General features: G+C 40.4%; 1 protein-coding gene across 5 annotated transcripts in view; it reads left to right on the forward strand.

The window, feature by feature from the left end:
* Foxj3 (forkhead box J3) overlaps positions 1–21,834 on the forward strand; it is a 131,552-nt gene that overhangs the window by 91,921 nt on the left and 17,797 nt on the right. For 3 of the 5 annotated variants that reach the window (XM_045149446.1, XM_004670481.3, XM_045149445.1), the window contains one exon: positions 12,858–12,959. The exons of the other annotated variants lie outside the window; for them this stretch is intronic. In XM_045149446.1, coding sequence (XP_045005381.1) covers positions 12,858–12,959 — 102 coding nt within the window. The remainder of the gene's footprint in view (positions 1–12,857; positions 12,960–21,834) is intronic. 5 annotated transcript variants of the gene reach the window in all.

Genomic DNA, 21,834 nt, shown 5'->3' on the forward strand with positions numbered 1-21,834 from the left:
AAGAGGAACTGCTAAGTAGGCTGACTCTGTATTCTTATGGCCTGTTCATTCCACATGATTACTATTGGCCCATTCATTCTCTGTGGCATGTGGATGATAAGTTATGTGGTTACCATAAATTACTCTGGGACCATGTAGCAATGAAATACAACTTAGCCTAGGAGACAGGAAAGAGTCCTTGAAGAAATGTTGTTTCTGTAGAGAACCTAATAGATGAACTGAAGGAGGAGGTGTTGGTAAGTAGGATTGGGGTGTGACAGAGATGGTGACTAAGGAGGGCTTGCGAAGTACAAGGAGCTGACAGGTCATTGTGGCTGGTCGTGGGGTCCAGGAAAGACAGTCCTTCATCTCCCTTTTCCTATTTTAATTTGACTATGCTTGTTTGGCTCAGCCAAAGATATGTTACTTATTACTGAAAATTGTCCTGTCCACTGGAAGCTGCTTAGGGTAGAAAAGAGCAGTTGGATACTACTTTTTATTTTGAGATAGGGTGTGACTGTGTAGCCAAGCTGACTTCAAACTTGTGGTCCTCCTGCCTCAGTTTCCTGTGTGCTGGGAATACAGATACACCCAACCCCACTGGAGTAATAGAAGAGGGAAGTTGGTATTAGGTAATTTTTGTTGTTAAAGAAATACCTTGAAAGATGAATACTTCACGATGCCTGGCATTTTATCTTTGATCATATTGATAATAACAGAATTGTATTTTCTTTTATCTTTGATACCCATATTCTCCCTAGGAGTATTTCTTTTTGCTTTAGAAGCATATTATACTGAAATAGTGATTCTTGTTACATGAAACTGTTTCAGGGAACATTCTTTGTCTTTTCCATTCATTATCTCAGAAGTCTTCTAGAAGGTTACATGATTTGTGATTTTTTTTCTACAGATTGAATGCAAAGACAAATAGAACAATCCAACTGTCTTCTAACCAGAAAAACATTGTCAGGCAGGTGGAGTGTTGCAGACACTTGTAAGCAGTGCTCAGCATGGAGTGCTGAGACTAGAGGGATCTAGATGGGTCTGCTGGGGTTTGCAGTGGATTGCCCACCCTTCATTTATAGACCCTTGAGTCTTTATTTTTTCCTTCACAGCCTCCTGCATTTTCATAGCCTTTGATGTACTTTTAAATTGTCTCTTTTTAAGGTATACTAAAGTATTATTCCCAGTCCTTCATGTTCATGGGTTTCTCATTTTCAGGCTTAACCAACCAAATATTGTAAATACTCAGGTATGGGGTTGTTGAAGGAACCAACAAAAACAAGAACACAGCAGCAAAAAGCACATGTAGTGTAATAACAGCATGGCATTAGCTTTTCCTGTAATCTATAACTGAGTTAAAATATTCATGAAGACATTTGCTGGTTATAGAAATATCGTATAGCCGTGTGTGTGTGTGTGTGTGTGTGTGTGTGTGTGTGTGTGTGTGTGTTTTGAGGTAGGGTCTCACTTTAGTCCAGGCTGGCCTTGAACTCATAATGATCCTCCTACCTCTGCCTCCTCTGTGCTGGGATTAAAGGCTTGTGCTAACATGCCTGGCTTCTATATCCCATTTTATATAAAGAAATTGAGTATCTCTAAATTTTGGTATTTGCCAGGGGATTCTGGAACTAATCTTCTGAGGTTACCTCCTTATTATGGTGGATTATAATTGAAAGCATCTCATCCCACTGCTTACTTAGTGTTTGCCTACGTGCCATATTCAGAGTTAAAATGTAAGTGACAGGTTCAAAGTTGGTATGTTGACCATGACTATTGCCTATGGGTAATGAGCTCAAATATTTTACTGTGTTTCTATTATATGCCTATATAATTATATATATATCATATAAGCAGGCATAATGCACAAATAGTGGATATGTTAGAAATGTAAGATTTCTGAACCATTTAAAGTGAGGTTTGAGGATAGAGATGCTGCTGGTAATAGGAATTAAATTCTAGAAAAAATACCCATTAAAATGGATCATGTTTTAGCACCATTTATGTATATGTAATCCTCAGCTTAGTTTATATTATTTTACCATGTAAGACAGTGAAATTGTGAACAAAGCAGTTTATATTATGAAGTCATGATCTTTCATTTTCATTAGGTACAACTTTAGGGGAAGTGATACTACTATGAAAGTTAGGAAACCTACTTTTTAAATTATTAGGTTCTAACTTAGAATAACATATTTAGCATCTGGTTTGTTTGGTTGTTTTGTTTTATTTTTTCGAGGTAGGGTTTCACTCTAGCCCAGGCTGACTTGGAATTCACTATGTAGTCCCAGGCTGGTTTTGAACTGACATTGATCCTCCTACCTCTGTCTCCCAAGTGCTGGGATGATGATGATTATTACTATTAATTATTTTTGGTTTTTCGAGGTAGGGTCTCACTCTAGCCCAGGCTGACCTGGAATTCACTATGTATTCTCAGGCTGGCCTAGAATTCATGGTGATCCTCCTACCTCTGCCTCCTGAGTGCTGGGATTAAAGGTATGAGCCACCATGCCTAGCTTTTTTTTTTTTTTTTTAACTTTTAAAAATTTATTTATTTGAGAGCGACAGACACAGAGAGAAAGACAGATAGAGGGAGAGAGAGAGAATGGGCGTGCCAGGGCTTCCAGCCTCTGCAAATGAGCTTCAGACGCGTGCACCCCCTTGTGCATCTGGCTAACGTGGGACCTGGGGAACCGAGCCTCGAACCGGGGTCCTTAGGCTTCACAGGCAAGCGCTTAACCGCTAAGCCATCTTTCCAGCCCTTATTTTTTTTTTAATATATATAAACTTAAAAACAGATTTCCAGCTGTGATTGGGCCTAGGGGAGAACCCCTTGTTTAACTTTGTAGGCACAACACTTTTGGAGTAGAGATGGGTTTGGCATGGTGAGAAGCAAGGAGACTACTGTGGCTGTGCATTGTGTATGAGGAGGGAAGAACAGTAGGATTTGACATGGAAGGAAAGGTGGAAGTTGAAGGAAGATTGCATAAGACTTGTAAGCTATTGTAAAGACCAAAGTTATTTTATTTTATCTTTTTTTTTTTTATTAGAGAAAGATGGAAGGGGAGAGAATGGATATTCCAGAGCTGTAGCCACTGCAAACACATGCACCACTTTACACATCTGGCTTACATTGGACCTGGAGAATTGAACCTGGGTTATTAGGCTTTACAGGCAAGCACCTTAACCACTAAGCCATCTCCCCAGCACAAAACCAACATTTTTTATTGTGATGGGGTTGGAAAGCCAGTGTTGGAATAGCAGCAGAGTAGTGATATGGCTTGGTTCACATTTTCAAAAAATCTTTATTATTTCTTCATGTATTTATTTGAGAGAGATAAGAATGGGCACACCAGGACTTCTAGCTACTGCAAACAAAATCCACATGCATGTGCTACTTTGTGCATCTGGCTTACATGGGTACTGGGCATTCCAATTTGGGTCCTTAGGCTTCATAGGAAAGTGCCTCAATCACTGAGGCTTATGTGGGTACTGGGGGAATCAAATCTGGGTTCTTAGGCTTCATAGACAAGTTTCTTAACCACTGAACAATTTCTGTAGCCCTTACATTTTAATATCAATTAGTTCCTGTGTGGAGTATAGGCTTTAAGGGAATAAAGACACAATATCATTTAGAGGGAATTGCTGTACGTAGATTTGTTTAAAATCTTCTAAAATATAGTGAAACAGCCAATTAGTAATCTGTGAACTACTTTAAATATGTGTTGACCTTTATAAAACCATATATTCGGGATGGAGAGATGGCTTAGCGGTTAAGCGCTTGCCTGTGAAGCTTAAGGACCCTGGTTCGAGGCTCGGTTCCCCAGGTCCCACGTTAGCCAGATGCACAAGGGGGCGCACGCGTCTGGAGTTCGTTTGCAGAGGCTGGAAGCCCTGGCGCGCCCATTCTCTCTCTCTCTCTCCCTACCTGTCTTTCTCTCTCAAATAAATAAATAAAAATTAAAAAAAAAATAAAATAAAACCATATATTCTGTAATAACTCACTTTGACCTTGAAACAGAATGGAGGAAATACATAAAGCTTTTCCTGAAGTTAAAAGATAAATTGTGTTTAATTGTTCAAAAGTGTTTATAAACTTAGTTAGGAAAGAGAAAGTTTTCTTTTTTAAAATTTTTTGAGAGAGAAAATAGGCATACTAGGGCCTCCAGCTCTGCAAACAAATTCCATATGCATGCGCCACCTTGTGCATCTAGTTTACGTGGGTCCTGGGGAATTGAACCTGGGTCCTTTGGCTTTGCAGGCAAGTGCCTTAACCTCTAAGTCATTTCCCCAACCCAAGAGAACATTGTTGTAGAATGTAGCCTGTATCTGGCTGTGTATTTTGTTTTGTTGTTTTTTCGAGGTATGGTCTTGCTGTAGCTGAGGCTGACCTGGAATTCACTAGTCTCAGGGTGGCCTTGAACTCATGGTGATCCTTGTAACCCTGCCTCCCAATTGCTGGGATCAAAGGCGTGTGCCACCACACCTGCTGGCTGAGTGTTTTGACTTGATTTCTCAGCTGATTCTCAATAAGGAATCAAAGGAAAGGGTAGAAGTGAGCAGAGAAAGGAATGCAGTCTATACTACTCCTCTTACCTATAGAATTCAAATTTTAGTTGGATAAAAATACCCATTGTGAGCCAGGTGTGGTGGTGCGTGCCTTTAATTCCAGCACTCGGGAGGCAGAGTTAGGAGGATTGCCGTGAGTTTGAGGCCACCCTGAGACTACATAGTGAATTCCAGGTCAGCCTGGACCAGAGTGAGACCCTACCTCGAAACCCCCCCCCCCCAAAAAAAAAACCACATTGTAAGAACCGGGTGTGGTGGCGCACGCCTTTAATCCCAGCACTCAGGAGGCAGAGATAGGATCACCATGAGTTCAAGGCTACCCTGAGACTATATAGTTAATTCCAGGTCTGCTTGGATCAGAGAGACACCCTACCTTGAATAACCAGAAAAAAAAAAAAAAGTACCCATTGTACATTAAATAGAATTTCCTGAGGATATTAAAAGAGGGAGATAGGGCTGGAGAGATGGCTTAGCAGTTAAGCGCTTGCCTATGAAGCCTAAGGACCCCGGTTCGAGGCTCGATTCCCCAGGATCCACGTTAGCCAGATGCACAAGGGGGTGCACGCGTCTGGAGTTCATTTGCAGTGGCTGGAAGCCCTGGTGTGCCCATTCTCCCTCTCCTCCCTCCCCCTCCCCCTCCCCCTCCCCCTCCCCCTCCCCTGCCCCTCCCCCTCCCCCTCCCCTCCCCCTCCCCCTCCCCTCTCCCTCCCCCTCCCCCTCCCCCTCCCCCTCCCCCCCCCTCCCCCTCCTCTCCCCCTCCCCCCTCCGCCTCCCCCTCCCCCTCTCCCTCTCCCTCTCCCTCTCCCCCCTCCCCCCTCCCCCTCCCCCTCCGCCTTCGCCTCCGCCTCTCTCTCCCCCTCTGCCTCTTTCTCTCTGTCTGTCACTCTCATCAAATAAATAAACAAAAATTAAAAAAAAAGAGGGAAATATTCTCTTCAGTTACCTTATCATGAGAAGTTCATGCAGACTCATTGTTGTGATTGGTGGTGATTTTGTCTTTTACCATACTGTTAAGGGATAGTTGGTGTACAATTAAGTACATAAAATTTGTAACTTGAGAGTTTGGTATCTGTAAAGTTGTGAAATTATCACAAATGTCAAATGAACATTTTCATCACCTCTAGAAGTTTCCTGTACCATACTCCTCAGGGTACCACTAATCTGGGTAAAATTGATATTAACAATGTTTATTATAATCTTCAAAAATATGTATCTCCACTCTTTGGTACTATTTATATATTCTCAGGACTGATATTTTGTTTTCAGTGTAATGGATCCACATATTTTCAGTTAGGTTTAGTTCTGAATATTCTATTATAAATGGGTTTAAATATGTATTTCCTAATTGATTGTGCCAGTATGTAAGTTATTTTTTGTGTATTAACTTATGATCCTGCTTGTTCTAATTAGTGTTTAAAGATGTTCTGGAATAGTATGTGTGAATAATTAGATCATTTATAAATAAAGGCAGTTTTCCTGTTCCTTTCTTCTCCCCTATACTTATAGTACTTATAGGCTATATGTAACTGAGTTTTTAAAAAAAATTTATTTGCAAGCAGAGAGAGAGAGAAGAGAGACAGACACAACCCAGGTGGCCACAAATGATACCCCCCCACACACACACACTGTTCCCTCTCCTGGACATTTTCCAGTTAATGTTTCCCTATATGTGATGGTGTTCTTCTGTGTTTATTTATTTATTTATTTTTATTTATTTATTTGAGTGTGGCAGAGAGAGAAAGAGGGAGAATGGGCATGCCAGGGCCTCCAGCCACTGCAAACGATCTCCAGACGTGTGCGCCCCCTTGTGCATCTGGCTAATGTGGGTCCTGGGGAATTGAGCCTCAAACCGGGGTCCTTAGGCTTCAAAGGCAAGCGCTTAACTGCTAAGCCATCTCTCCAGCCCTGTGTTTATTTTTAAGAGTCAACCATGATTTATCTAAGTGGGATTTTCCTTTAAATTTATCCTTATTGTGGTTCTCTGAACTTCTCAGATTTGTCTTATTAAATTTCTAGAATTTTTAGTCATTTTTTAAAAAAATACATGTTTTTTTTCTTCCTCTTCTGGAAATCATAGACACTTTCTAGACCTTTTTAAAAAAATTGTACTTACTAGTGGAATTTATTCTATTTTTAAATATACTTATATCATGAATGAATCAAGCCATTAACCCTTTTTTACCCTGCCCCTTATCCTCCACTAGTGCTCGCTCTTCTATATAAGCTCAGCTGTTTCATTTATTTGCTTTTCTTCTTTAGTTTACATATATGAAAGAAAACCTAGCTCTGTCTGGCTTATTTCACTTAAACATGATGCCCTTCAGTTCCATTCATTTTGCTGCAAATGACGAGAGAGAGAGAGAGAGAGAGAGAGAGAGAGAGAGAGAGAGAGAGGGAGAGAGGGAGAGAGGGAGAGTTAGTTTTTAAATACAGACAGTTTTTGGTCTGTGGCCACCTGGGCTGATTCTATATTTCACTGTCATGAACAGTACCCTGATAACCATGGATATGTAAGGATCTCTTTCATATGCTGGCTTTATGTTATGCGTAGGATAGTTGGGTGATCCTGGGTAGTTTTAGTTTTTGGAGGAAACTTTGTATGGATCTATGGTGGCTTACAGCAATTTACGTTTACAGTTCACACCAACAGTGTGTAAGAGTTTCTTCTCCTTTACGTCCTCACCAACACTTGTTATTTTCTGTGTTTAATAATGCATACTAGAGTGAGATTTCATTATTGTTTGATTCACATTTCCTCATGGCTATAAGGTTTGGGAGTGACCAAGAGCATACAAACCACTCTGAGGCAAAGATGAAAGCTTTTATTGGGGAAAAGCAGGAACTGCCAGGGCTGACTATCTAGATAGAGCTCTAGAGTGGAGCACAGTCACCACCACCCCCCACCCCCCCACCCCCCAGTTTCCAGATAGTGGGCTTTATAGGGCTTCAGTTGCAGGAAGGTGAGGAAGGGAAAAAGCTGAATAAGAAAAGTTCCTTTAGGGGAGATCTAAGATAGCCAGGGTGTGACACAAGAACAGTGACCAGGTGACTTGGGAGATAAGGGGGCTGGAGACCATGACCTGGGGGCATTGTTAGGCAAGGAAGGGATAAGGGCTGGGTGGTTTTTTCAGGAATGTGGATAACCTACTTCCTTGTCTCTGTTGCCATCCTGCTGTCCTTGGTGACTCCATCCTGGTAGTCCATCCTGACCTAACAATGGCTAGTACTGTTGAACATTTTTTCATACATTTTTTTTGGTGGTGTTCTGTTCGAGTTAAGGTCTCACTCTCTAGTTTAGGCTGGCTTCAAACACATGGCGATCTGAAGGAACCCCAGGAGGGGGACCCCACGCTCTGCCTGGATATGGCGACACCCCAAGTCACTCACGAGAAGCGGTCTTGATGCAAACTGCAAGAGGATTTTATTCCAAGCGCGCTGGGGCCCACAGTCGTACACCGCACAGGGGTAGAGGACTGCAGAGCCCCAAATGCAGGAGCGGGACAGTTTTTATAGGGTTTCTAACAAAGCCTGTGCATTAGACCAATCATTTTTTTAATATCAGGAGCCCGCAGGGTGCGAGCCAGTCAGTTTGTGCCACCCCATAGTTTCTAAGCCAATTAGTTTAATTTGTTCAAGCCCCTCGTGGACCAATCATTCTCTTAAGACCTTGGTGGTCAGCATTTGCGCAGGTCCTTGGGTGGGAGTAGCAGAGTGTGGTATCAGTCTCCTATGACCTTCGAGGTCAGCATTTGCGCAGGTCCTTAGGTGGGGGTAGCAGAGTATGGTATCAGCCTCCTATGACCTTGGTGGTCTGAGGCAGGCTGCTACAGCTTATGGTGCGAGCTACTAAGGCTTACAGTGTGGGCTATTAAGGCTTATGGTGCAGGCTATTTACAGAAACCAAATAAGTGGTTCACTTCATGACTCATTTCCCATCCTTGAGGGCTATCTCATGCCCTTTTTACCTAGTTTTATATTAGGAGCGGGCTCTGATATAATGAGAAGAGGGATTCTTTACTTACTTTCAACAGAGAGTAAAGCCTGGAGTTTGAGGTATGCAGGGGCCCGCTTAAGCTCCCTTTGGAGCGTGATAGTATTTCTGGGCTTCTGAATTCTTGGGCCTTTCAGATCCACCTACTTATGCCTCCCAAGCACTGGGATTAATGCTGTGTACCACCCCACCTGGCCTTTTCATATATTTTTGAGGACGTCTTTAGAACATTTGCCTACCTTTCACTTGTTTTTAAATTTTTTTTATTGTTTTGTGTTGATTTTTTAAAATTCTTTATTTTTGGATATTAATCCTTTGTCCAATGAATAGCTGATAAATACTGTCTTCTATTGTTTAGGCTGTCCGTTGACTCTATTGATTGATCTAGTGCCATGAAAAGGCTTTTTAGTTTAAGTTTTACTTTTGTTTTCTATACTTTTGGAATCTTATTCAGAAAAACATTGCCTATACCAGTATCTTGAAGCATTTTCTCTGTGCCTTCTAGATTGTTTTGTTTTGTTTTGTTTTTTGAGGTAGCGTCTCACTGCAGCTCAGGCTGACCTAAAATTCACTGTGTAGTCTCAGAGTGGCCTCGAACTCACAGTGATCCACTTACCTCTGCCTCCTGAGTGCTGGGATTAAAGGCGTCCACCACCACGCTCGGCCCTTCTAGATTTTTTAGTTTAGGGTATTAAATTAAGGTCTTTGATCTACTGTGAGTTGAGCTTTGTACAGTGTGAGAGGTAGGAGTCAAGTTTCGGTGCTTTACATGTAGATACCCAGTTTTCCCCAGCACCCTTTGTTAAGGAGGCTGTTCTTGTCCCTGGTGGGTTGGCACATGCCTTTAATCTCAGCACTGGGATGCAGAGGTAGGAGGATCACTGTGAGTTTGAGGCCAGCCTGAGGTTACATAGTGAATTCCAGGTCACCCCTGGCCAGAGTGAGACCCTACCTCAAAAAATAAAATGATAAAAGCTATTCTTGGTCCAGTATGCTGTTGGCACCTTTGTTCTGAATCAGTTCCTTGCAGTTGTTTGCCTGGGTGTCTGTCTGAAGCCAGTACCATTGTTCTGTGTGGTATGTCTTGAAATCAGCTATTGAGATGCCTGTGCTTTGTTCTTTTTGTTGAAAATTACTTTGGATACCCAGGGTCTTTCATGCTTCTCTGTGAACTTTATACTTGTTTATTTCTGGCTCTGTGAAGAATGCCAGTGGTATTTTGATGGGATATGCACTGAATTTATTGATCATGTTGGGTACTATAGATATTGTAACAAAAATTGATCATTCTAATTCACGAACATAAGAGATTTTTTTTTTCCTGTCTCTTAGTGTTTTTTTCAACTTCTTTTCATTGTAGAGCTCTTTTACTTCTGTAGTTAAATTAAGTCTGCCTGTTGGCGGAGGTGCTATTGTGAATGGAATTATTTTTATGATTTCATGCAAACCCATCATTGATGTAGCAGACCTACTGATATTTTTATTTATTTTGTATCCTAAGGTTGTTTTTGCTAGTTTTATTTATTTATTTATTTTCAGGTAGGGTCTTGCTCTAGCCCAGGCTGACCTAGAATTCAGTGTGTAGTCACAGAGTAGCCTTGAACTCACAACGATCTCCTAATTCTGCCTCTGGAGTGCTGGGATCAAAGGTGTGAACCACCACACCCACCTTTTACCAGTTTTAATGTTTTTCTGGTCTCTTTTGATGCAGTTTCTTGAGACTTCCACACAGCTTCTTGAAACACTGCTTTTTCTTTTGTTGTTGTTGTTGGTGGTGGTGATGGTGGTGGTGTTATGCCCAGTTTTCGGCACCCCCAGTGACCACCAAGGCAAACCAAACACGTATGCAAGGGCAAGGAGCTTTAATTCGGGCTTAAGCTCCGTCTCTTGACTTCACCAATGCAGTGGATCCATGCAAGAGCCCCGAGTAGAGGGAGGGTAGAGTTTTTATAGGGATTTGAACATAGAAGAAGGGATGAGTACATGGATTTTGAACATAGAAGAAGGGGATGGGTACATGATTGGTTGATATAAACAGTAATTGCACTTGTACTCTTCTGGTTGGCTTAGGATTTTGGCGGGCAAAGTTGGTGGGCTGGGTCTAGAGAAGTGAATTTATCTATGACTACAAGAATGTAGTCAGTTTCCAGTAACTGTTAAACCCACCCTTACCAGAAGATAAAAAACTTAGATCTTGACAGGAAACAGAAACTTAGGCCTACTGAGGACTCTGAAGCCTGTCTTGGCATCCATCTGGTTCCTGAGTCCTTCATGTGGTGCTGTTGCTGTTGAAGTAAGATTATTTCTAGTGCTCCATCTTTAAGTTTAGGGATTGTTTTCTGTGTCTTTTCTAATCTTATGTAATGGCCATCCACTGATTCTCTTCACAAATTGTATTTATCAGTTCTAAAATTTTTATTTTGTTTTTCAAAAATGTTTTTATTTATTTATTTATTGAGAGAGATAGAATGGGTGCACCAGGGTCTCTAGCCACTGCAACTCTAGATGTATGCACCACCATGTGCCTCTGGCTTATGTGTAATCTGGAGAATCGAATCTGGATCCTTAGGCTTCTCAGGCTAAGCGCCTTAACCACTAAGCCATCTCTCCAGCCCTTAAAATATTTTTATTTCTTTACTGAGTTTACATGGGTTCTGGGGAGTTGAACCTGGGTCTTTAGGCTTGGCAGGCAAGCACGTTAGCCCCTAAGCCATCTCTAGTTATAAAATTTCTCATTCTTATATGTTAGAATTGGCATCTATAGTTTTTTTTTTTAATAGCTACTATAATTTTCCTTTACTTTTTTTGTTTTTGATGGTGTTGAGGATGAAGCCAGGGCCTTATACCTGCTAAGCAGATATTCTGTAACTGAACTATATTTCTAGCCCCACGTGTCATCCTTTAAAAAATGCATGTTTGGGGGCTGTCAAGCCTAAGGACCCATGTCCAACTCTCCAGGTCCCACATAAATCAGATGCACAAGGTGACTCAAACGCACAAGGTGGCACATGCACACAGATGACAACATGCACCTGGGATTCAGTTACAGTGTCTGGAAGCCCTGTCGTGGTGGCACACACCTTTAATCCCAACATTCGGGAGACAGAGGTAGGAGGATTCCTGTGAGTTCGAGGCTACTCTGAGACTCCATAGTGCATTCCAGGTCAGTCTGGGCTAGAGTGAGACCCTACTTCAATAAACCAAAAACCAAAACAAAACAAAAAAAACTTTTTTTTTTTTTTTTAAGTTGGGTGTAGTGGCACACTCCTTTACTCTTAGCACTTGGGAGGCTAAGGTAGGAGGATTGCTTTGAATTCCAAGTCATCCTGCGCTACAGTGAGACCATGCCTTTAAAAAAAAAAAGAAAGAAAAAGCTGCCAGGCAGGCATGTTGATGTACAACTTTAATCCCAGCACTCCTGGAGGCAGAGACAGGAGGATTACATTTGGCTTTCTTTAATTTTTGCCATTGAAGTTGAGCTTTTGAGGTCCCTTGAGGGAGAGATAAGTTAACATAATATATACATTTCAGAAATTTAAGTACAGAAAACCTTTATTAACTGTACTATTTTTGAAACTCATGGTAGCTCTATAAACAGTGCATTTAACTTGTATTATGTAGAATATTTTTCAGTGGCTGTTACACACAGAGCAAGAACAATAAAACAGAGAGATTTTAACCAGAGAGATTTTGTTTCTTCCTTAGTTAAAACATTCAAGTCTGCAGCTTGGGTGAGAGAGATAAACAGCTCTGTCCCATAGGATTATTCCAGTGTTTCTAAATACTACCTTAACCTTTCATGTTAAACAGATCACTGCTTCCCTACTACCTATGTTCTAGCCTGCAGAAAGCATGGGAGAGAGATTGCAGGCAAGCAAGTTTCTTTCAAAGAAATTTTGCAGAAGTTGCACACATCACTCATACTCTCATCTTACTGGCCATGCCATAGCTAAATGGCCACAAGAAATGGGAAAGGTGGTCTTTAGCTAAAAAGCCATGAGCTGTTACTTAAAAAGGAGACAGGAAAAATAGATATTAGAAAGCTTTTAGTCAGCTTCACTGCAGAAATTTATAATTTGTGCCAGGCTGCCCTGAAATCCACTGAAAGAGTTGTTAGGGAATAGCCATACCAGTGGCTTCTGTGCTGTCAGGTCCGTTGCATGCTAAGATACTGTAGAAGAAATTTCAGTAGTTGTGTAAGGTATGTTTAGAAGGCATGATGCTAGATGTTGGAGAATTTGATGAAATCCCTTAAAACTGTGTTAATAATTGCTGGATATATGAGCTAATAATTATTTATTTTGTTCTTGTATTTTAGGCCTCAACTCCATATAGCATAGATTCAGATTCTTTGGGAATGGAGTGTATTATTTCGGGAAGTGCCTCTCCAACTCTGGCAATCAACACTGTGACTAACAAAGTAATTCTGTTTTTTAAACATGTTTCTAATGTCCTTGAGTAATTTAATTTGCTTTTATAATGATAGTAGAGCACTTTGTAGTCAATTTTAGATATTTGCTTATGTTATACATGGCAGCTTAAGATCTGCATCCAGAATGCGTTGAGTATGTACAAATGCTGGGCATGGTGGTGCAGTCCTATAATCTCAGCTATTTAGGAGATTGAAGCTGGAGTTCACAAGTTCAAAGTTGCCCTGACCTACAAAATGAGGTCAAGGCCATTGTGAGCAACTTAGTGATCCTTTGTTTCAAAAACTTTAAAACGAGCTAGTAGACAGTGGTAGAGTACCTACCATGTGTAAGCCACTGGGTTCAATCCCCATTACTGTAAACCAAAAACAAACTGCAAAGAAATATTTGTCTGGAGAAATTGGAAAGTGCAAACTGAGAAGTTTTGTACTAATTTAAATTTTTAACATGCCAGTTCCCATTGATAGAATTTCTGAGCTAGCATTTTATTATTGAATCAATTTGTTTCAAAACCATCATCAGCTTTCCAAATAGGTAATTGAAGAAAATGTCGAATTCCAAGGAGTCAGTAGAATCATTAAGACAACCTGATAGAGATCTTTGGAATGGTGGTCACTTGTTTTAGTAATATTTGAGTTTAGGAACATACCCTGATAGGGTATTTGGTAGTCTGCTGCATCTTTGTGATGCTGGTTCATTATTCATAGATGCAAATATCTCTCTGCAAAGTAATTAGATTTGTTAGAACTTTAAAATGGTTTGGGAAGTTCAAGAGTTATTTTACTTTTGTATGTCAGCTTCCTTCCTACTAGGCAGTGAGTAGCTTGAAGCTATGCATCTTTTCTACAGACATTCGTACTCTTTCAGTCTTGTTCTTACTTTGTCCTCTGGCTTTTGCCCTTCCTTTTTTCTTGCTGTGATTTTTATGAGAGAGAGAGAGGAAATTGGCACGCCAGGGCCTCTAGCCACTGCAGACGAACTCCAGATGGGTGTGCCACTTTGTGCACATGTGTCACCTTATGTGTCTGGCTTACGAGGGTTCTAGGGAGTCAAACCTGGCTCCTTATGGTTCGCAGACAAGTGCCTTAACACCTTGGTGGAAATTAGAAAATACTGACCCAACGAAAAATAGAAATATGACACATCACAGAGGCTTTGATGTGAAGAATGGTAAATACTAGACTACATATAGGTTAAATATTAATAACTCAAACATCTAGAAACAAAAGCAAAACAAATTTAGAGGAGGAAGATCATAATAAACTCCATGAAGTAGTAGAAGGAGATTGTACAGTAGCAGTAATCAGTAAGCTAAAGAATATTTGTATTGCTACAAAAGGTGTCATGAAGTGAGATACAAATCACAATGTCTGATAGCCAATAGATTACCAGGCAGCCCCTGGGCATAGGGGTACACATCTGTAATCCTAGCCCTTGAAATACTTAGGCAAGAGGACTGTTTAATAAGCAAAAATAAGAAAAATAAGAAAAATCAATAGGCAGCAAAGAAGTGGTATGAAGCAACTCAGTGTGAAGAAACCCAGCAATGAAACTCCTCGAGAAAGGACTAGCACCAGCTTAAGAAAGAACATTATGACAGATACACCTGCATTTTATGGGAAGACTAAAAGACATATCAGACATGTTGTATAGACACTTGGGAGATGTAAGAAGCCCAGCTATTCACAATTGCACAGATTACTTACATGGAAAATCCCCAAACCTCACAGCTTTCATAAATCAGTGAATGTATAAAAATCTCTTGGTAGAAGACCACAGTTTGATTTTAGAAATCAGTTGTATTTCTGTATACTAATCAGACAGGAAATAAAAATGTAAAGGTAGCATGTTAGCATTCAAAAGCATCAAATAGGATTAAGTGAAATAATTCTACATAAAACTAAAAACTTAAGAGAAAAAAAGATTATTAGCTAAATCAGTACTATATATATTTTTTGATTTGTGTGTGTGTGTGTGGGAAGACAGGCCTTTTTTTAATGCAAGGAAAAGAGAGAGAATTAGTGCACCAGGACCTCCAGCCACTGCAATCAAACTCCAGATGTGTGTGCCACTTTGTGTGCATGTATAACCTTGTATACTTGTGTCACTTTGTGCATCTGGCTTATGTGGGACCTGGAGAGTTGAACATAGGCTTCACAGACAAGCACCTTAACCACTAAGCCATCTTATCCAGCTCTATTTTTGGATTTTTTTGAGTTAGGGTCTCACTCTAGCGCAGGCTGTCCTAGAATTCACTCAGGTCTCAGGGTAGCCATCGAACTCATGGTGATTCTCCTACCTCAGCCTTCTAAGTGCTGGGATTAAAGGCGTGTGCCACCACACCTGGCACAGTACATAATTTTTTTTTATGTAGCAGTTTGTTGTAAAGAAGTTAGCTTTTACCAGTGATAGCAAATTTAATGTAATGTCAGTCAAAAATTCTGATGTACACTTGGTGGAAGGGAGAGGCAACTAGAAAATGATAAGCATCTTCAAAATACAAATGGGAATCCAAGTTGCCAATAGTAGCTGAAGAAAATATTGAAGAAAAAGATGAAAAAATGGAGGACTTATTCTTCTAGTCACCAGGCAAGAGTAAGTCTGCTGTTACTAACATGATAGACATACTCATAGAACAGAATTCAGTAGTCTTTAAATAAGTGGTGTAAAATAATGGAAAACTTTATATATAAAAAGCAATTTTAGATATTTCTGAAGCCTAAATAGAAGTTTGAAGCGATGGTTCTCAATCAGATAAAAACAATTTTTTTTTTTTAAATAGGAAGGCAGTAATATTTAGAGCAGATAATGCAGTAGGAAACAAGGCTTTGTGAAAAAAGTAACTGTACGCAATTTCAAACTAGGAAAACTAGCTAGGAATGATACAAGTACATACACGTGTTGACAGTAACAGACCTGCGGTGGACAACAGCTGACACTGATGATTGACAGGTGTAAGAGAAGGACTTTGGGAGAACTGTGAGGTGGAGTGTCAGCAGTTCTCAGAAGTGTAGTCACCTGTGGGCACCTGGGTATTGCAGACCTTTGTAAAGGAAGTCCATGAGGTCAGAAGTGATTTCTTAATAATATATATGCTGATTGTTTTTTTTTATTTACAACTTCACTGATTTGCTGACAAGCAGTGGTGTATAAAGTAAACCTACTGGCATTTTAACACAAATCAAGGCAGTGCCACTTAACTGTGCTAGTAGTGTTTGTATTTAGTGTCACACACTTTAAGCTTAAAAAAGAGGAAAAGAGGGCTGGAGAGATGGCTTAGCAGTTAAGGCATTTGCCAGCAAAGCCAAAGGTCCTCAGTTTGATTCCCTAGGATCTATGTAAGCCAGATGCACAAGATGGCACATGCATCTGGAGTTCGTTTGCAGTGGTTGGGGGCCCCGACACACCCATTCTCTCTCTCCCTCTTTCTCCCTGTGTCTTTCTCTTTCTTAAATAAATATTTTTTAAAAAGAAAGAAAGAAAAAAAAAACAGCTTTACATGGGACTATCTTAGGTAAGGTGGTCAAAGTAGTTTGATTAAGTTGTGGCCAATGAATTCACATCTTTGTAGAGTTCTGTGGGATGATGCATGCTGAAGTACAGTGGTCTCCAAGAAAAGCATTTTGTGATTGAGTTAGAAGCCACTATCTTACTGTTTTCACTTGACCAAACAACTGACAATGATTATTTAATTTGAGTGTTTGGCAAATATTTTCTTGGAAAAGAAAGGAATGAATCTGTAGCTTCAAGGAAAACAATTGACATCTGTTTCTTGTGGTAAAATTTGAGCTTTGAGTCAAAACCCAGAATTTTAGGAGACTTTGCTACAGGATGTCTGACAGTTTCCCACATTTCACAAAGATGTTCCTAATAAGATTGAGGTGCTGGTGACAACAGTGTGTGTGTGTCTGTTGTATGATGATATAGTCAACATTTAAAAGTAACTTACTAAATAATATAACTTACTAAATCATTTTCCAGATGATTAATATATGGTGTATAAAATTATGTTTGGATAAATGGCCCATTTAAAGTACATGGTTGAACAGTGGGTTTTGAGAGTATAAAAAATTTGTTGTCGGGCTGGAGAGATGGCTTAGCGGTTAAGCGCTTGCCTGTGAAGCCTAAGGACCCCGGTTCAGGGCTCAGTTCCCCAGGTCCCACGTTAGCCAGATGCACAAGGGGGCGCAAGCATCTGGAGTTCGTTTGCAGAGGCTGGAAGCCCTGGCGTGCCCATTCTCTCTCTCCCTCTATCTGTCTTTTTCTCTGTGTCTGTCGCTCTCAAATAAAAATAAAAATAAATTTTTTAAAAAAAAAAAAAGAAGCACACCCTGAGACTCGGGCCTGGGTTTAAAAAAAAAAAAAAATTGTTGTCATGTTTTCTGCTTCTACATTAGAACTTATTTAAAAATTGCCACTTCAAAGACTTTCTGAATACAACCCCAATTGCTTAGGCAATAAAACCACAGATTAATCACTGAGACCTCATGAAATTACAAAGATTTTGCACTGCAAAGGACACAGTGAAAAAAGCAAAAAGGCAACCTACAGAATGGAAAATAATCTTCGCCAGCTATATATCTGATAGAGGATTAATATCTAGGATATACAAAGAGCTCAAAAAGTTAAATAATAAGGAATCCTACAAGCCAATCAAAAAATGGGCTATGGAGCTAAATAGAGAGTTCTCAAAGGAAGAAATACAATGGCATATAAGCATCTAAAAAAATGTTCTACGTCACTAGTCATCAGGGAAATGCAGATTAAAACTACATTGAGATTCCATCTTACTCCTGTCAGATTGGCCACCATCATGAAAACAAATGATCATAAATGTTGGCGGGGATGTGGAAAAAAAGGAACCCTTCTACACTGCTGGTGGGAATGCAATCTGGTCCAGCCATTGTGGAAAACTGTGGAGGTTCCTAAAACAGCTAAAGATTGATCTACCATATGACCCAGCTATAGCACTCCTAGGCATATATCCAAAGGACTCATCTCATTTCCTTAGAAGTACGTGCTCAACCATGTTTATTGCTGCTCCATTTATAATAGCTGGGAAATGGAACCAGCCTAGATGTCCCTCAACAGATGAGTGGATAATAAAGATGTGACACATTTATACAATGGAGTTCTACTCAGTGGTAAAGAAAAATGAAGTTATGAAATTAGCAGAAAAATGGACGGACCTGGAAAGGATTTTACTAAGTGAGGTAACCCAGGCCCAGAAAGCCAAGCGCCACATGTTCTCCGTCATATGTGGATCCTAGCTACAGATGATTGGGCTTCTGCGTGAGAAGGAAAATACTTAGTAGCAGAGGCAAGGAAGGTAAAAAGGAGACATAAAGGGTAGAGAAAGGAAAGGAGGAGGATACTTAATAGGTTGATATTGTATATATATAATTACAATGATTGTAATGGGGAGGTAATATGATGGAGAATGGAATTTCAAATGGGAAAGTGTGGGGGTGGGGAGGGAGGGAATTACCATGGGATATATTTTATAATCATGGAAAATGTTAATAAAAATTAAAAAAAAAAAAAAGAAAAATTGCCACTTGTGGGCTGGAGGAGATGGCTTAGTGGTTAAGCGCTTGCCTGTGAAGCCTAAGGACCCCGGTTCGAGGCTCGGTTCCCCAGGTCCCACGTTAGCCAGATGCACAAGGGGGCGCACGTGTCTGGAGTTCGTTTGCAGAGGCTGGAAGCCCTGGCGTGCCCATTCTCTCTCTCTCTCTCTCTCCCTCTATCTGTCTTTCTTTCTGTGTCTGTCGCTCTCAAATAATTTTTTTTTAAAAAATTGCCATTTGTTTTGTTTTGAGGTAGCATCAAAGACTGTCCATAGTTAGCCAAAAAAAAAAAACCCAACCAAACAAAAACAAAAACATTAAAATGCTCTTAAGCCAGATGTGGTGTTGCATGCTTTTAAACCTAGAACTTGGGAGATGGAGGTAGGAGGAGTGCTGTGAGTTTGAGACCAATCTGGACGAGAGTGAGACCCTATCTTGAAACTACACCCCCCTATACACACAAAAGGACTGTAGAGATGGCTTAGCGGTTAAGGTGGATGCCTGTAAAGCCCAAGGACCCAGGTTCAATTCTCCAGGTCCCACGTAAGCCAGATGCACATGGTGGCTCATGCATCTGGAGTTTGTTTGCAGTGGCTGGAAGCCCTGGTGTGGCCATTCTCCCCTCACCCCTGACTCTGACTCTAATAAGTAAATAAAAATAAAATCTTTTTAAAAGTCGAGCTGGAGAGATGGCTTAGCGGTAAAGCACTTGCCTATGAAGCCTAAGGACAAAGCCCAATTCCCCAGGACCCATGTTAGCCAGATGCACAGGGGTTGCACACATCTGGAGTTTGTTTTGCAATGGCTGGAGGCCCTGGTGTGCCCATTCCTTCTCTTTATCTTTCTCTGTCACTGTCAAATAAATAAACAAACATCATCAACAGCAACAAAAGACTCCTCTTTTTACCATGCTGCCTTTCTATACTTCCACTTAAGCAACACAACAGAACAAAATGCATATAGATAGGTAGATAAAAATATAGATAAAGGTGTATGTGTGTGTGTATGGGGGGGGAGATTGGATGTGCCAGGGCCTCTAGCCACTGCAAATAAATTCCATATGCATGTGCCACTTTGTGCATCTGGCTTTACATGGGTACTGGGGAATCAAACCCAGGTCCTTAGGCTTTACTGGCAAACACATTAACCACTAAGCCATCTCTCCAGCGCTATGAGGATATTTTTAATGATAACATGTAATTAGATTTGTAATTGTTATTTTAAAATGAATTAATAATTGAGTTTTGATTTTTAACATGCCAGTTATTGTTAGATGTATCAACATAAAAAAGCTCCTTAATTTTTAAAACCAAAAGGGAGGTGTAAGATCAAAGCTTGAAAACTATTATATGTTATACATAAGTATGCCCATTATTTGTACTTTTTATAATTCCTGTATGTCATATTTCAATGGAAATATTGATCCTCCCCACAATTAAACTAGAGTTGTCCAAAATGATGGTTACTACTTTTGGCCTCAGTGATAGACATCTGAGCCTATATAGGAGAGAATGAATGAGCAGCTAAGAAAATGGTCATGGGATGCTTTGTAATTTGTTATTTTATAGCTTTTTTTTGTGTGGGGGGAGTATTCTAGTGCAGCAATTATTTTCTCGTTGCTAGGACAAAACACCTGACCAGAAGTAGCTTATGGAAGGAAAAGGTTTATTTCCAGTTTACAGTTTCCAAGGAAATGTTTATCATGGCAGGGAAAGCATAGGAAGAGACGATAGCTGGGCATCACATCTCCACAGTAGCAGGGAGGAAGTAGAGAGAGTGAACTAGCTATGGTAGGTGGGGTTGGGCTGAACACCCCAAGGCTCACCCCCAGCAACACCCACTCCAAAGCACCACCAGTTGGGGATTAGTGAGGCTTAATCACAAACATATTAGATGTGGGGGACATTTTACTTTCAAATCACAGCACCTAAGGGTTAATCAGGTTGGTTGTTTTAAATATTTTTTAAAATATTTTTATATATCTGAGAGAGAGTATGAATGAGAATATGAATGTCAGGGCCTCTAGCTGGTGTAGACAAATCCCAGATGTATGTGCCACCTTGTACATCTGGCTTATGTAGGTCCTAGGAAAACGAACCTGGGTCCTTTGGCTTTGCAGACAAGTACCTTAACTGCTAAGCTATCTCTCCATCCCAGGTTGTTTGTCTTAAATGAAACATAAATGTAGACTGGAAGTATTCGGCCAGAAGGACTTTTTTCAATTTTTTTATTTGAGAGAGAGAAAAAAAAGGGCACGCCAGGGCCTCAGCCACAGCGATTGAACTCCAGACGTTTGTGCCATCTAGTGGGTATGTGTAACCTTGTGCTTGCCTCACCTTTGTGCGTCTGGCTTATGTGGGATCTGGAAAGTTGATCATGGGTCCTTAGGCTTTGCACGCAAGTGCCTTAACTGCTAAGCTGTATCTCCAGCCCCAGAAAGGTTTTTTTTTTTTTTTTTTTTTTTTTTTTAATTGTTGCGGCTTTTTTTGTTGTTTTTTCTTGTTGTTTGGTTTTTCAAGACAGGGACTCACTCTAGCCCCGGCTGACCTAGAACTCACTCACTCTATAGTTCCAGGCTATCTTCAAACTCACAGGCGATTCTCTACCTTTACCTCCTGAGTGCTGGGATTAAAAGTCATATGTACCACTACGTCTGGCTAGAACTATAGATAAAGGTTTTTGTTAGAATTTATTTTGTACCTTTTCTTCCTTATATTTCTTAGATAATTCTGTATATGCCCAGTTTGCTGTGTGTTCACCCTGATAGGGCAAACGTGAGTGAGCATTAAGAATAACCCCTTTTCGGGCTGGGCATGGTGGTGCACGCCTTTAATCCAAGGACTCAGGAGGCAGAGGTAGGAGGATCGCCGTGAGTTTGAGGCCACCCTGAGACTACATAGTGAATTCCAGGTCAGCCTGGGCTAGAGTGAGACCCTACCTCGAAAAAAAAAAGAATAACCCCTTTTCCCACAGACAGAATGGTTACTAAGTTCAGGAAATACTTATTAACTGTATACTGAGGCGATGCCTCTCTGTTGTCTGTGATTATGTATTAGGAAATGAAGAAAGTAGTACTCTGGTAGTGGAAGTGGGAGTACAGAAAGATAAGTTGGGGTTTACATAATTGATAAAATTAAATTGATAGCAACATCTGACCAGAACCTTAAGAAAGATAAGGCTAGCCTTCTGTTTCATACCATTTTTTTGTTTTAATTATCATGCTTATTTTAGACAAACTGAAGGTCTGTTAAAATGTTTTCTATGATAAACTTCTGCAGGAGCTGAACTCTTGCCACTT

The sequence above is a fragment of the Jaculus jaculus genome, chromosome 5, assembly GCF_020740685.1.
Source record: "Jaculus jaculus isolate mJacJac1 chromosome 5, mJacJac1.mat.Y.cur, whole genome shotgun sequence".
Lineage (NCBI taxonomy): Eukaryota > Metazoa > Chordata > Mammalia > Rodentia > Dipodidae > Jaculus > Jaculus jaculus.